Below are 14,031 nucleotides of genomic sequence, written 5' to 3'. Positions count from 1 at the left end.
GAAAGAATTCAAGAGCAAAATTATTTGTTTTGTCAGCACATAAAGTAAAAAACTGAAATATGTTCAGTGTAAGTATTCTGATCTATTTACTCAGCGCTAAGTTTGTCTTACCATTGGCCTCTGTCTGTGCACCACTACAGTCACTGCCACATTTTGTCAATAGCAACTCCAGTCTGTTTAGCAGTTACTGTTCGTGCAAATTAATCTGAAGGAAAGGTATGAAAATAAAGAAAAAACATTCTAAGGAAGTCAGAGTTGAATTGATAAAATGCATTGATCTGGAAAAACTACATAACTATGTAAGAGTGTTTAGACTGTTGGATCAGTAAGAAATGTACGCAGCATCACTATTTCTCAAATATAATCTTAAATTCTGTAAGATTTGCCAGAATTCACAAAAGAGAACCAGCTAGTTGTTGGGAAAAGTACTTGCGGTCAGTTAGAGACCACAAGTGCTCAAGCCTCAAGAAACAAGTTTATAATAAAGTAAGGCTGGGTGGCACCAAGGCCTGAGGACTGAACACTTTGTTAAATGTGAAGGAAAGGTTGGGAGAAAACAGCTCCAAAAAACATTGCAAGGAAACTTGTTTCAATGTACATACAAAACAAAAGTATGGATAAGTGTCTTTGAACAAACAATGATCCTAAGCGGAATATTAAAACTAATTTAAAAGAGAAATTTTAATAAGTAAAGCCTGACTACCGATGCAAGCAGAATATTTTAGCTTTCCCTTTACGAAACCAGCTGACAAAATGACAAACAATTTTGCTTTACAAATTTTTCTTCTTGAGTTCATCATATCCATCTTATGCCCAGTGGCAGATAACGTATTGCCATTTTTTGGAGGGGTGTGAGAGAACATGTATACAGACTTAAGCTTTCTTAGTCACAGGTAAACAGTGAAAGTACAGATGATCTACAAAAAAATCCAGCACTATTTTCTCCATTTGATGTTTCAATAATAATTTGAAAAAAAGACCTCCTTAAACCAGGAATATTTGGAGCACAAGGCATTATGTGCATCAAAATCTGGATGTGAAGCATGTTAATGCTTAAGTGAAAACACTTTATTTTAAAAGGCGCCTAAAAATACTTTTGCAAAGCAATGTATATTTCATATACAAGAAATCACAAGAACTAGTAAAAACACTAACTCACAAAAACAGTTGTTAAAACAACCTTATTTTTTTTTTTCTTCTGCTCAGCTGAATACTGTGCTCTCCTCATGTCTGAGACAGTTTCCTCTAGTTTCCCAGAAACCTCACATTAGTAAAAATAAATAACCTCTTAAATAATTTCAAAATTAAATTTTACAATTGCAGATAAATCTCTGTGTATTCAAATGGATTAACATTCTGCTAAAATCCAAAGAAAATATGGGGAAAAAGAAATCCAAACAAAAATAAATAAATGAATTTATATTTTAGGCATAATGATTAGCACCATTTGCTGCTTCAGGGACCTGACTAGACTTCTAATTATCCTTGTGGAGTTTTCAGTTTGTTCTTGCAAGTACTAAAAAACGTCCATGTTACACTGATCTAACTAGCACAATGTGTATATGTGCATTTTCCCAAGCAGCATCCTATCCATAGTGAACTCGTGATTTGCACTTTATGCAGGCAGAATAATCTCTGATATCATGCGATCCTGTAATGGAATAATTAGATTTGGAAAATGAACAGATGGATGGAAGCTGAAACTTACCTCTTGTTTTTTATTAAAGTGCTCTGCAAATTAAAAATAACTTATATTAATAATACAACTTCTTAGATTTTCCACTGAATATATTCATAAAATGCTTAACCTTACCTACACTTCCTTCTGTTTGAAAATCTTTTAATGAAACTGTCAATGGTTTGTCTTTACCCTGGTTGTTTCTTCTTTTATCTTTCTTTCCTCCACTTTTGGCCTTTGGTGATGTATCTTCAGTATTTTCATATTCCTGGAAAAACCAATGTAGTTTTTATTTTATATCCAAGTTTGCATAAGTGAGAACAGGGAGAACTTGAAAGGTTTCATCTGTACCAGAAGGAATTTGTCCTCTTTAATAAAACTATCAGACATGCAATACTGCACTGGAAAATTCTGGGTTAAACATTCTACAAATCAGTAACAATGTCTTTGTTTGGCATTCTTATTTACCAGATTTATGTTGCTCAATTAGAATCAGTAATCAGAGCATGTATTGCAGAGAGAGTTCTTACACATGCCGAATATGTTTAGTCCATGCACACAATAACCTTTTAACTTTATTACTCTTATGTTATATAATCTTCAGCATTTTAATTGTAATGGGTCTGTAGTACAGTAATCCCTCCTCCATCGCGGGGGTTGCGTTCCAGAGCCACCCGCGAAATAAGAAAATCCGCGAAGTAGAAACCATATGTTTATATGGTTATTTTTATATTGTCATGCTTGGGTCACAGATTTGCGCAGAAACACAGGAGGTTGTAGAGAGACAGGAACGTTATTCAAACACTGCAAACATACATTTGTCTCTTTTTCAAAAGTTTAAACTGTGCTCCATGACAAGACAGAGATGACAGTTCTGTCTCACAATTAAAAGAATGCAAACATATCTTCCTCTTCAAAGGAGTGCTTGTCAGGAGCAGAGACTGTCATAAAGACAGAGAAAGCAAACAAATCAATAGGGCTGTTTGGCTTAAGTATGCGAAGCACCGCGGCACAAAGCTGTTGAAGGCGGCAGCTCACACCCCCTCCGTCAGGAGCAGGGAGAGAGAGAGAGAGAGAGAAAGAGACAGAGAAAACCAAACATGCAAAAATCAATATGTGCCCTTTGAGCTTTTAAGTATGCGAAGCACTGTGCAGCATGTCGCTTCACTAAGCAGCTGCACAGAAGGTAGCAACGTGAAGATAATCTTTCAGCATTTTTAGACGAGTGTCCGTATTGTCTAGGTGTGCAAACAGCCCCCCTGCTCACACCCCCTACGTCAGGATCAGAGAAAGCGCAAGAGAGAGAAAGAGAAAAGTAAGTTGGGTAGCTTCTCAGCCATCTGCCAATAGCGTCCCTTGTATGAAATCAACTGGGCAAACCAACTGAGAAAGCATGTACCAGAAATTAAAAGACCCATTGTCCGCAGAAATCCGCGAACCAGCAAAAAATCTGCGATATATATTTAAATATGCTTACATATAAAATCCGCAATAGAGTGAAGCTGCGAAAGGCGAAGCGCGATATAGCGAGGGATCACTGTACTGCTAAACCATGGCAACTATTGTTTACTCAATCACAGCAAACTGATACAGAATACACCTAGTCCTTACAGGTATAAGGATGAAGTTCAGATTTTCAATCATATCTACTTCTATTATACCATCTGCATCAAGAAGATTTTCTAAAGGACAACATACAGGATTTCACGGATGAATCCTTATATTATCTAACAATGCAGCAGGTATCAAGTCAACCTTAAGTAATTAGAGATGTTATATGGTGCATTTTGCTTGCACTGTGGATGACTGCTTTGTGTTATAGTCCAAGTGGATAACTCATTATTATCATAAAACATGACTTTGTTACACTGGCATTCTTTTAATAATGCATGTCTATTCCTCGTATCCTTTATCTATCCCTTATATGCTTTGTCTACCTTATGATTAGAAGAATGGGTTATCTGTCAAGTATGTCTATTCCTCATATCCTTTGTCTATCTATTCCTTATATGCTCCGTCTACTTTATTTAGGATTAGAGGAATGGGGGAATGTATCATACTGCTAGCATTATGGAAAAGGGAAGTGCCATACAGAGGTAACTCTCCCTATAGTGAATAAGTAGGAGGAGCTGACATGCTTATAGTATCATCTTGCAAAGCAGTAAGGTTTTACTTAGATCAAAAATTGAAATAGAGTACCTTCTTGTGCTCTTCATATTCCAGTTTGCTTAACATCAAAGCCTTTTCAAGATCTGCTTCATACATTTCACTAGTTAACTGGGAATATAAAGCATACGTTGATCACAAATTCTTCAAATAAATCAAGTGCAAATATTACAATACAAAGATTACAAAATCTGAAAACTGGAAAATGTAAGAGCAAGCAAGAAAATACAATCTCACAATTCACAAAGTCGTCTCCTGATAAACTGCACGTTATTCCACCATTACTGTTTTACCCTGACCACCAATACTATTCTTGCATGCTGCTAGAATGGAAAAAGGGGATTTACGCTGGAGGAAGAAAAAAATCCACGTGTTGTTATGCTGTAACTGTCGCAGCTACTAGTAGATCATTTGATAAAGATGACTAAATTGGAGAAAACACAGGCAGACATCACAGATGTTGCAATCCATACTATGTTAACAACTTTAACTACAATATGGGTGAAAGATCTTGGTTCTCTTTCAATAATTTCATTTTAAAGCAGATCTGCTCTAAATTGTCTGGACTTTTTATATCATAAAAATACTACCTCACTATAGAGGACACATTTCCATATCTGCTTCTGATTATTTAAAACTAGGAGAAAATAGGGTTTAAGAAAATAACACATATAAAAAAAAGAAATAAAAATATATAAAATAAGTAGTCATTTGAAAAGGTCTTTTCTGGTGTTAAGCTTATTTCATATGATTATCACCAGACTCATCCTTGAACTTGCAATGATATTTTATATATGATATTTTATATAAGGATGGTACTTTTCTGCTAATTATATATCTATGTTTTATAAGATTGTATGGATTTTTATTTTTTCCTCCGTTACTTATTCATTATTATTCTTACCTAATATTCTTTGTTTCTTCTTTTCTTGTAACTTTCTCTTTGACATCTTGTTAAATACTTTGAGCTGCATTATTTATATAAAAACGTGCTATTTAACTGTTTTTTATCAAAGTGACAATGAAAATATGTTATTTAGTTTTAAACAACATGTTACAATTAGAAAATGTTTTTTGCTCACTCTCAAATAATACAACAGGTTGGTGTTAAAACAAGACTAACAGATGAAGGAGAAAAAGATTCTTCCAGATAATCAGACTATTTATATAAGAGCAACAGAGAAAAGCCAAGCAAAATGACACCTTTTATTGGCTAACTAAAAAGATTACAATATGCAAGCTTTCGAGGCAACTCAGGCCCCTTCTTCAGGCAAGATGTAATACAGAAACTGGAGTTTCCTATGTTTATATACACACTCTAGGACAAGAAACAACATTGGTAAATATTTAAATGAGACATTTTAAATGTAAAAAATTAATAGATTCATTCAGGCTAGGGTTAATTTAACAAGAGAGAAAAGAACAATGTATTGTCAAGATCTCTGGATAAGATAACTGTCCAACAAAGTCTTTTGAAGTTTGTAATGAGTTTTTTCAAAACAATGTGGGTCTGTAGACAGGTTGTCTGTCATTCTGAGAGATGTAAACAATCCTCATATCTGGCCATAAAACTCTTGTCTTTATTCAATCCATGTTGTAAAGTATTAAATTTTAGCATGAGTTTAACTTCCCATTCTTTTCTCTCTTGCTGTGTTTTGAAGTTGACCATAAGCACTGTGACTTTAAAGTCCTTCTCACAGTGTCCATGGCTGTTGAAGTGGGCCGCCACAGGAACATCTGTGTGGCCATGTTTAATGTGGAACCTGTGTAAATTCATTCTCTGGCGGAGTGTTTGTCCAGTTTCTCCCACATAGAGTGCAGTGTCAGGACATTTCATGCAGAAAATTAGGTAGACTACATTAGCCTGAATGAATCACTTAATTTTTTACATTTAAAATGTCTCATTTAAATATTTACCAATGTTGTTTCTTGTCCTAGAGTGTGTATATAAACATAGGAAACTCCAGTTTCTGTATTACATCTTGCCTGAAGAAGGGGCCCGAGTTACCTCGAAAGCTTGCATATTGTAATCTTTTTAGTTAGCCAATAAAAGGTGTCATTTTGCTTGGCTTTTCTCTACATTCATAATGGCTAACATGATACAACACCCTAGTACTATAAGAGCAACAGACAACTGAAAAAGTTCAGAGCAGTGCAATATCAGCTGCATTACTAGTGCATATCTATTTCAAGTTACATCTGCTCTAGAATGTACTAAAAAAATGTATAAGATGTTATACCAGGGCTCAAGAAATTTGACATGAATCACCGTTTTCTCTTTTCCTAGTCATACATAATGCACTACAACTAAAACTATGCTTAGAAAATATAAAGAAAGTGCTTAAATAAATTACCTCTGTATCAGAGTATTTAACTATTTCTAGTTTTTAACCCTAGTGAGCACTTTTATACAAATAGCAAGCCCTTGTAGCATGCAGAGTATTTTTACATAACATCACCTTCTTATTTTTTTTGCGGAAAACTGGGGACAGAATGTGAGCTGTTGTCTCAGCTGGACGGCACTCCTATAATATACACAGTCACACAGAACAAGTTAACTGCTTGTCAGTTAACACTAGTTTTCTGCCACCTGATGCCAAAAATTCCCCATTATTACAGATACAAAATTAAATTACAGTTATGCAGTGAGTGGGAAAGGATTTAAGCCTAGGTGCTCAAAGCCATCAGGTGATTCCACCCCAAAACACAACTTAAATAAACTACTTCTACTTTACTGGAAAAGACTGCTAAAACATTTTTAATAAACAATCCTATATAGCTACTAACATTTTACCAGCATAGCTCAAAACACATGTCATATAATAAACATCTGTTTAATGCCTTGCAGAATGTTAATTTAGATGTAACAAAAAATTAAGGTGACAGCAAATATATATCACAAATTCACTAAGACATAGTACAGAATTTTATAAGCCAAAAATGTTTTTATGTTGATCTCCTCACCAAAGCTAGCAGTTCTGATTAAAGTTGCGAGGATTGCAAAATGACCTCAATTCACTCTATAAAAGCAGGCTGACCTATGTTTTTCTCCAACAAATTAATCCGAAAGATGCAACACTGTTTAGTACAATCCTGTAAGTGCAGGAATCAATAATAGCTACATAACTCTTAAACAAAACCAATCGGAATAAATAATTTGTACAACAAACATAATTCTTAATATTACTATGCTAAACACCAAAAGGATAAATGGAAATAAATAAGCAAGCCTTTAAATACAGGAACCTCAATTATTCAATTAAATATTCACTTATGCTATTTAAGTTTATATGTCAGTGAAAATCATTTTTAGTTTTTGCTAAACGATTTTAATACATTTTGTACACTGTAACTTTAACAAAGCTAGAAAGATACAGTACCTGCTCATCCCTTTGCTTCCATTGTTGCCAGTTAGCACCTACTGTGTTCTTTTCTGTATAATTATGGTGAACTTGATCTGTAGCAACTGTCTGTTGGCTTATGGAGGACTTTTGAGGAAGCTTTTTAAAAGCAAGATTCCTTAGCTGAGGAGGGAATTGCAACAAAAGGAAAAAATATTATTTCAGGGATCTGTATCTCTGCCTAAGGTCATCAGACAAACAGCAGTTTACTAGCAGGAACAATTATCTATATATAACTATATCTATATCTATATCTATCCATACATATATATATATATCTATCTAGTGAAAAAGGACAGTAAGGAGGGCCCTGCCCAGCTCCCCACTCCTGACGTCACGCTTCCCTGTCCTCTCAGCCCGCAGCCTCTGTCTCGGATTAGCGTGAATATATCACTCCTGCAAGCGTAATATGATCCTTAGTGCGATGAGAGAATTCGCAAAATCAACCAGGATGCCGAAGCAAATTATAGAAAAAACCTGATTTAAATCTGTTATGTAGTTCTCTTGTTCTCTAGCTAAGCGGAGGCAAGGTACACTTGCCAAGGCTGGAGCTTGAGTGGGTAGGGCCCCATCCCCCTCCCCTCGGCCCACTGTGTGTCTCTTGGATTCACGCAAATAAGTTGGTACCGCAACTGAACTATGATGCACAGCACGATGAGAGAAGTCTCAAAAGCAACCGGAATGTTCAAGCAAGTTATAGAAAAAAATCCGATCTAAATCTGTTAAGTAGTTCTCTTGTGAAAAGCGGACACTGGTACTTGAATACTTTTGAATGTAGATACATTTTAACTCAGGTATTTTTTAAATGAAAAACTTTTTCTTTCGGTGAAAGAAAGTCGAAGTACTTTGTAAAATTTTTACTGAGTAATTTTTACAACTCTGTCCATAGTAATAAATGTTTTTGTTTTATTCTTTTTCAGGGATAATAATAATTTGACTTCACTTTACATTATTGAGACATCTGTGTTGTTATTTTAGGAGTCTACTGGATGCTGGTGAATGTGCTGCATTACTTTAGCAAAATTATACAAACATACTTTGAGATCAAATATAGGAAAGAACTCCATTAAAGTATGTAGTATGACTACAGCATTCTTCGTATTAATTCAATATGTGGTTTGTTTTGTTTTGCTAAATTTGCAAGCACTTTTAATGGTGGCACCAGAGTTGCAGTTTACAGTTAGGTCCATAACTATTTGGACAGAGACAACTTTTTTCTAATTTTGGTTCTGTACATTACCACAATGAATTTTAAATGAAACAACTAAGATGCAGTTGAAGTGCAGACTTTCAGCTTTAATTCAGTGGGGTGAACAAAACGATTGCATAAAAATGTGAGGCAACTAAAGCATTTTTTTTAACACAACCCCTTCATTTCAGGGACTCAAAAGTAATTGGACAAATTAAATAACTGGAAATAAAATGTTCATTTCTAATACTTGGTTGAAAACCCTTTGCTGGCAATGAAAGCCTGAAGTCTTGAACTCATTGACATCACCAGATGCTGGGTTTCCTCCTTTTTAATGCTCTGCCAGGCCTTTACTGCAGCAGCTTTCAGTTGCTGTTTGTTTGTGGGCCTTTCTGTCTGAAGTTTAGTCTTCAACAAGTGAAATGCATGCTCAATTGGGTTAAGATCAGGTGACTGACTTAGCCATTCAAGAATTTTCCACTTCTTTGCTTTAATAAACTCTTGGGTTGCTTTGGCTGTATGTTTTGGGTCATTGTCCATCTGTATCATGAAACGCCGCCCAATCAATTTGACTGCATTTAGCTGGATTTGAGCAGACAGTATGTCTCTGAACACCTCAGAATTCATTCAGCTGCTTCTGTCCTGTGTCACATCATCAATAAACACTAGTGTCCCAGTGCCACTGGCAGCCATGCACGCCCAAGCCATCACACTGCCTCCACCGTGTTTTACAGATGATGTGGTATGCTTTGGATAATGAGCTGTTCCACGCCTTCTCCATACTTTTTTCTTGCCATCATCCTGGTAGAGGTTGATCTTGGTTTCATCTGTCCAAAGAATGTTTTTCCAGAACTGTGCTGGCTTTTTTAGATGTTCTTTAGCAAAGTCCAATCTAGCCTTTCTATTCTTGAGGCTTATGAGTGGCTTGCACCTTGCAGTGCACCCTCTGTATTTACTTTCATGCAGTCTTCTCTTTATGGTAGACTTGGATATCGATACGCCTACCCCCTGGAGAGTGTTGTTCACTTGGTTGGCTGTTGTGAAGGGGTTTCTCTTCACCATGGAAATGATTCTGCGATCATCCACCACTGTTGTCTTCCGTGGACGTCCAGGTCTTTTTGCATTGCCGAGTTCACCAGTGCTTGCTCTCTTTCTCAGGATGTACCAAACTGTAGATTTTGCCACTCGTAATATTGTAGCAATTTCTTGGATGGGTTTTTCTGTTTTTCACAGCTTAAGGATGGCTTCTTTCACCTGCATGGAGAGCTCCTTTGACCGCATGTTGTCTGTTCACAGCAAAATCTTCCACATGCAAACACCATACCTCAAATCAACTCCAGGCCTTTTATCTGCTTAATTGATAATGACATAACGACTGACTTGCCCACACCTGCCCATGAAACAGCCTTTGAGTCAATTGTCCAATTACTTTTGAGCCCCTGAAATGAAGGGATTCTGTTAAAAAAATGCTTTAGTTGCCTCACATTTTTATGCAATCATTTTGTTCACCCCACTGAATTAAAGCTGAAAGTCTGCATTTCAACTGCATAAGTTGTTTCATTTAAAATTCATTGTGGTAATGTACAGAACCAAAATTAGAAAAAAGTTGTCTCTGTCCAAATATTTATGTACCTAACTGTATATCAAAATTAGCATGCAATTGTTGTATATTGTTATTTACACCTAAATTATAACAACCAAGTCTGTTTGATTATTATATACACATTTATAAAGTATAATTTATGAAGCTAATACAACAATACATTTAATAATTATATTTTATGGATTAGTCAACACCAGTACAACATTCGTAACTATCAGTATATTGGAATCCTCAGCAAGTCAAATGTACCATGGTAGGTTTTTGGGGATTTCTCCTGTTTTTCTTTCTTTGAACATTAATTTATTTCGGTTCTTTTGTATTCACTACTTTAATGAGGTTGTGTTGCACATCCAAGGATGCCTTTTGCGCTGCACCATTCAGTTACACATGACTCAACTGACGGCTCACCAGATGTGGTCCATTTAAGAGCTAAGGCCTACAGTAAGAATCCCTCTGTACTTAAATAAAGGGAACACTTGATAAGAAAAATTTCAAGCAAAGACTTTCATTGAGAATTTCAGTTTACTGGCTACAACATTTTTCATTCAACCTTTAAATTAATGTTATCTTGATCATTTGACCAAAGCTTATTCCAGACTGCAATGACTGTTTTGCATTTTCAAATTCATTCCAACATGGAAACATTTTTCTGGTGATTTGCACATTTTTCTCAGAAAGATGCTCTCACATTTCAACATCTATGAGAAGTAGAGATGCTACTAAATAGGATCACAGGTATTGTCCAATCATTCATTACACATATTTGGCACTTCCCACTTGTTACCTCATTTGCTTCACTCTGTTGTTGCTCTTTCTTCTTTTTTCTCTTTTCCTTTTTCTTCTCATTATTGTTGTTGTTTGACTTTCCTCCAACAGGTTTGCCTGATCGGGACTTGCCCGTTTCCCGAAGACCTTTTGTTTTTCCACTTTCTGAATCAGACTCACTGTTACTATCTACTTGCAGCAAAGCAAATCTGGAAGCCGTTGTAGGAACAGAGGAGATCACAGCAGAGGCCATTACTAAAAAAGTTATATAAAAAAAAAAAAGCACATTAACAGCAAATGATTTGAGAAGCAATATAAAACAGATTATTTTTACCACATTCTATTTCTAACTGTAGTGGTTAGGATTTTACAGATAGCACAACTAAAGGGCCAAAAATAAGAGTCTGTATTTGGTAAGCCTGATAGATCAAAGTTAGCCAGCTGAAGACAGGATTTGAAGGGCCATGTGCTCTGAAGAGCTGCAAAAGCCAGATATAAAACTCAAAGTGCTGAATGAAGTCTGCTTTTTGTATTAGTAGGAGAATGTTATTAGTCACATGTATACATCTTATAAATAGAACCATTCCAAATACTGTAGCTATAAGGTTGAAGCAAAAAATTGCCATTTCTAGTTAAATATGTGTACATATTCATACAGATAAGTTTTAAAAGTACACACCATGTTAGAGCTGTGCAATGTCTTAAAAGGTCCCATTGTCATTTCAAAACATCAATAATACATGATACATTCACCTCTTGGGGGGCAGAGGAAAAGATGCTTGTGGATTCTGAATAATTGGCTGCTATAACAACGAATCTCAGAAAGCATCTACATGGGGTGGTGGGGGAATGGTGTGTGGGTGTTTTAGCTCGGGAAACAGGAGTTAGTTTAACTGTCTCACAGGTTGCTGCAACTCAGTAATGCAATTATTATGATTCAAAGGTGATTCATTCCAAGTTCACTTAAAATTGTTACAAATCATGATGTCATATTTGCATGAAACTATAAACTTAGATCTGCCATCTCAGAAAATGGATTTTCTATTAAGTGTCTACCAACAGGAAACTAGAATTTAATAATTAGTTCTGCTCGCTCAAACGCGGCTTCCTCAGTTGTTCTACCTACCATCTTAAAAAAAAAAAAAAAAGTGTTATTGGGGGTAGGATAAAAATCATACTTTGTTGTGTTTCATCATGGCTTGTCTACAGTGCATATTTTTGCTTTATCATGCCACAAAAGGTGCATAACTGAGTGTTGATTGGTATTGCAAGCTTGCAATGTACAATGTGCATGCAAAAGGGCAATGGCACTAGCTTTTTATAAATGTAAGACACTGCTTTGAGATATAATATAATCAGTTTATTTCAGATTTTCTATCTTGTGCACACTGTCCAATTATATTCCTATTTGCCTTCAATCACTGCTTGCTTACTTGCAGGACTTTCGTTTGAGTCTGGTTCTTCCTCCCAATTCGTTATTACTTTTGCACGATGGGTCCCCCTTTGTGGTCAGAGTGCACGTATATTAGTTCTTATACTGGGGGGGGATGTGGCCTCTTAAATCATTGAGTGCCATGATACACTAACATTCGATACAAGGTTGGGAGGTCCCCTTCAGCTTCAAGCACAGTTGGTACCAGCCCACTTAAAGCACTGCCTGCAAGACCAAACAAGCACCAACACTTTTCATTTCTGGCACATAAAAGTCACTGCATAGGTTATGTAAAATGCAACAACAAAAGGACAGGCTCCAGTTTCCCTGCATCCCTGCCCAGGATAAGCAGGTTAGGAAAACAGACGTTGAATAAAAAATACTTTAACGTTTCTGACAAGACGCATTAGTCTGGGGATCAGTCACCCACAGTATGAGATGACACTCCATCATGCAAATGAGCAGCTTCAGGGGACCTTTTAAAACCTTTCAGGATTGTGAGCTACCTAAAAGAGTGATGAAAAGTGTGAGAAAATATCGGCACTCAGCATCTGCATAAAAATCACCATAAAATAGTTTTAAAGAAGAGAAGCTTGCACTAAAATGAAGAAAAAGTAAAGTAAGGGCAGCTAATTACATAAAGGCTATAATTTACATTTACAGAAAAATAACCATCTCTTAGACGTCTGGCAGCAAAGAGAGCAAGATAACAAATTACTTTTAATCTGTTTGTTAGTTACTAGACCTTGCAACTGCTCAGCCACAACATTAAAACCACTGAAAGGTGAAGTGAAAAACATCGATTATCTCATTACAATGACATCTGTAAAAGGGTGGGACATATCAGACAGCTAGTGAACACTCTGTTCTTGAAGGTAATGTGTTGGAAGTAGAAGAAATGGTCAGATGTGGAATCTGATCAAATCTGTCAAGAGCCAAGTCGTGACGGTTAGACGACTGGGTGAGAACATCTCCAAAATAGGAAGTCTTGTGGGGTGTTCCCAGTATGCAGTGGTTAGCACCTACCAAAAGTGGTCCAAGGAAGTACAACTGGTGACAGAGTCATGGGTGCCCATTGATGCGTGAGTGGAGGGAAGGTTAGTCCATCTGGTCCAATCCCTCAGAAGAGCTACCCTAACACAAATTGCTGAAAAACAATGCTGTCAAAGAGAAAGGTGTCAGAACACACAGTGCAGTGCAGCTTCCTGCATAGCCACAGACCAGTTAAAGTGTCCAAGCTGACCTAGTCCACTGCCAAAAGCACCTACAGTACAATGGCAAGCAAGTGTCAGAACTGGGGCAATGGAAGATGGTGGCCTAGTCTGACAAATCATGCTTTCTTTTAGATCATATGGAAACCTGGGTGCATGTGTGTTGTATATCAGTGGGAGAGTTGGCAGCAAGATGCAGTATGGGAAGAAGACAAGCTGGCAGAGGCAGTGAAATACTCTGGAAAACCTTGGTTTCTGGCATTCACACGGATGTTACTTTGAACCATACCGCCTAGATAAAGATTGTTGCAGACGACATATACCCCTCTGTGACAATGGTATTCCCTGATGGCAGTGGCCTCTTTCAACAGGATAGTATGCCCTACCACATTGCAAAAATTGTTCAGGAATGGTATAAGAAACATGACAAACAGTTCAACAGTTCAGTTCACTTGGCTTCCAAATTCCCCAGAACTCGGCACACAAACTCAGAAGGACCAGTGAGGAAGGATTCCAAAACCCATTTTACTTGGCTCTGCCAGAAGGTCAATTTGTTATTACACTTGATTTAATCTGGTTGTGCAAA

At 36.6% G+C, this 14,031-nt stretch overlaps 1 protein-coding gene across 1 annotated transcript in view; it reads right to left on the bottom strand.

Annotated features, from left to right (window-relative positions):
* gkap1 (G kinase anchoring protein 1) overlaps positions 1–14,031 on the bottom strand; it is a 44,412-nt gene that overhangs the window by 22,613 nt on the left and 7,768 nt on the right. The window contains exons 2-6 of the mRNA XM_028802425.2: positions 10,822–11,057; positions 7,225–7,368; positions 3,878–3,955; positions 1,814–1,946; positions 1,709–1,731 (exon numbers count right to left, since the gene is read on the bottom strand). Coding sequence (XP_028658258.1) covers positions 1,709–1,731; positions 1,814–1,946; positions 3,878–3,955; positions 7,225–7,368; positions 10,822–11,055 — 612 coding nt within the window. The 5' untranslated portion in view covers positions 11,056–11,057. The remainder of the gene's footprint in view (positions 1–1,708; positions 1,732–1,813; positions 1,947–3,877; positions 3,956–7,224; positions 7,369–10,821; positions 11,058–14,031) is intronic.

This window comes from Erpetoichthys calabaricus, chromosome 5 (assembly GCF_900747795.2).
Source record: "Erpetoichthys calabaricus chromosome 5, fErpCal1.3, whole genome shotgun sequence".
NCBI lineage: Eukaryota > Metazoa > Chordata > Cladistia > Polypteriformes > Polypteridae > Erpetoichthys > Erpetoichthys calabaricus.
Note: the sequence above shows the minus strand (reverse complement) of the source record. Positions and strands in the feature narration are given on the sequence as shown.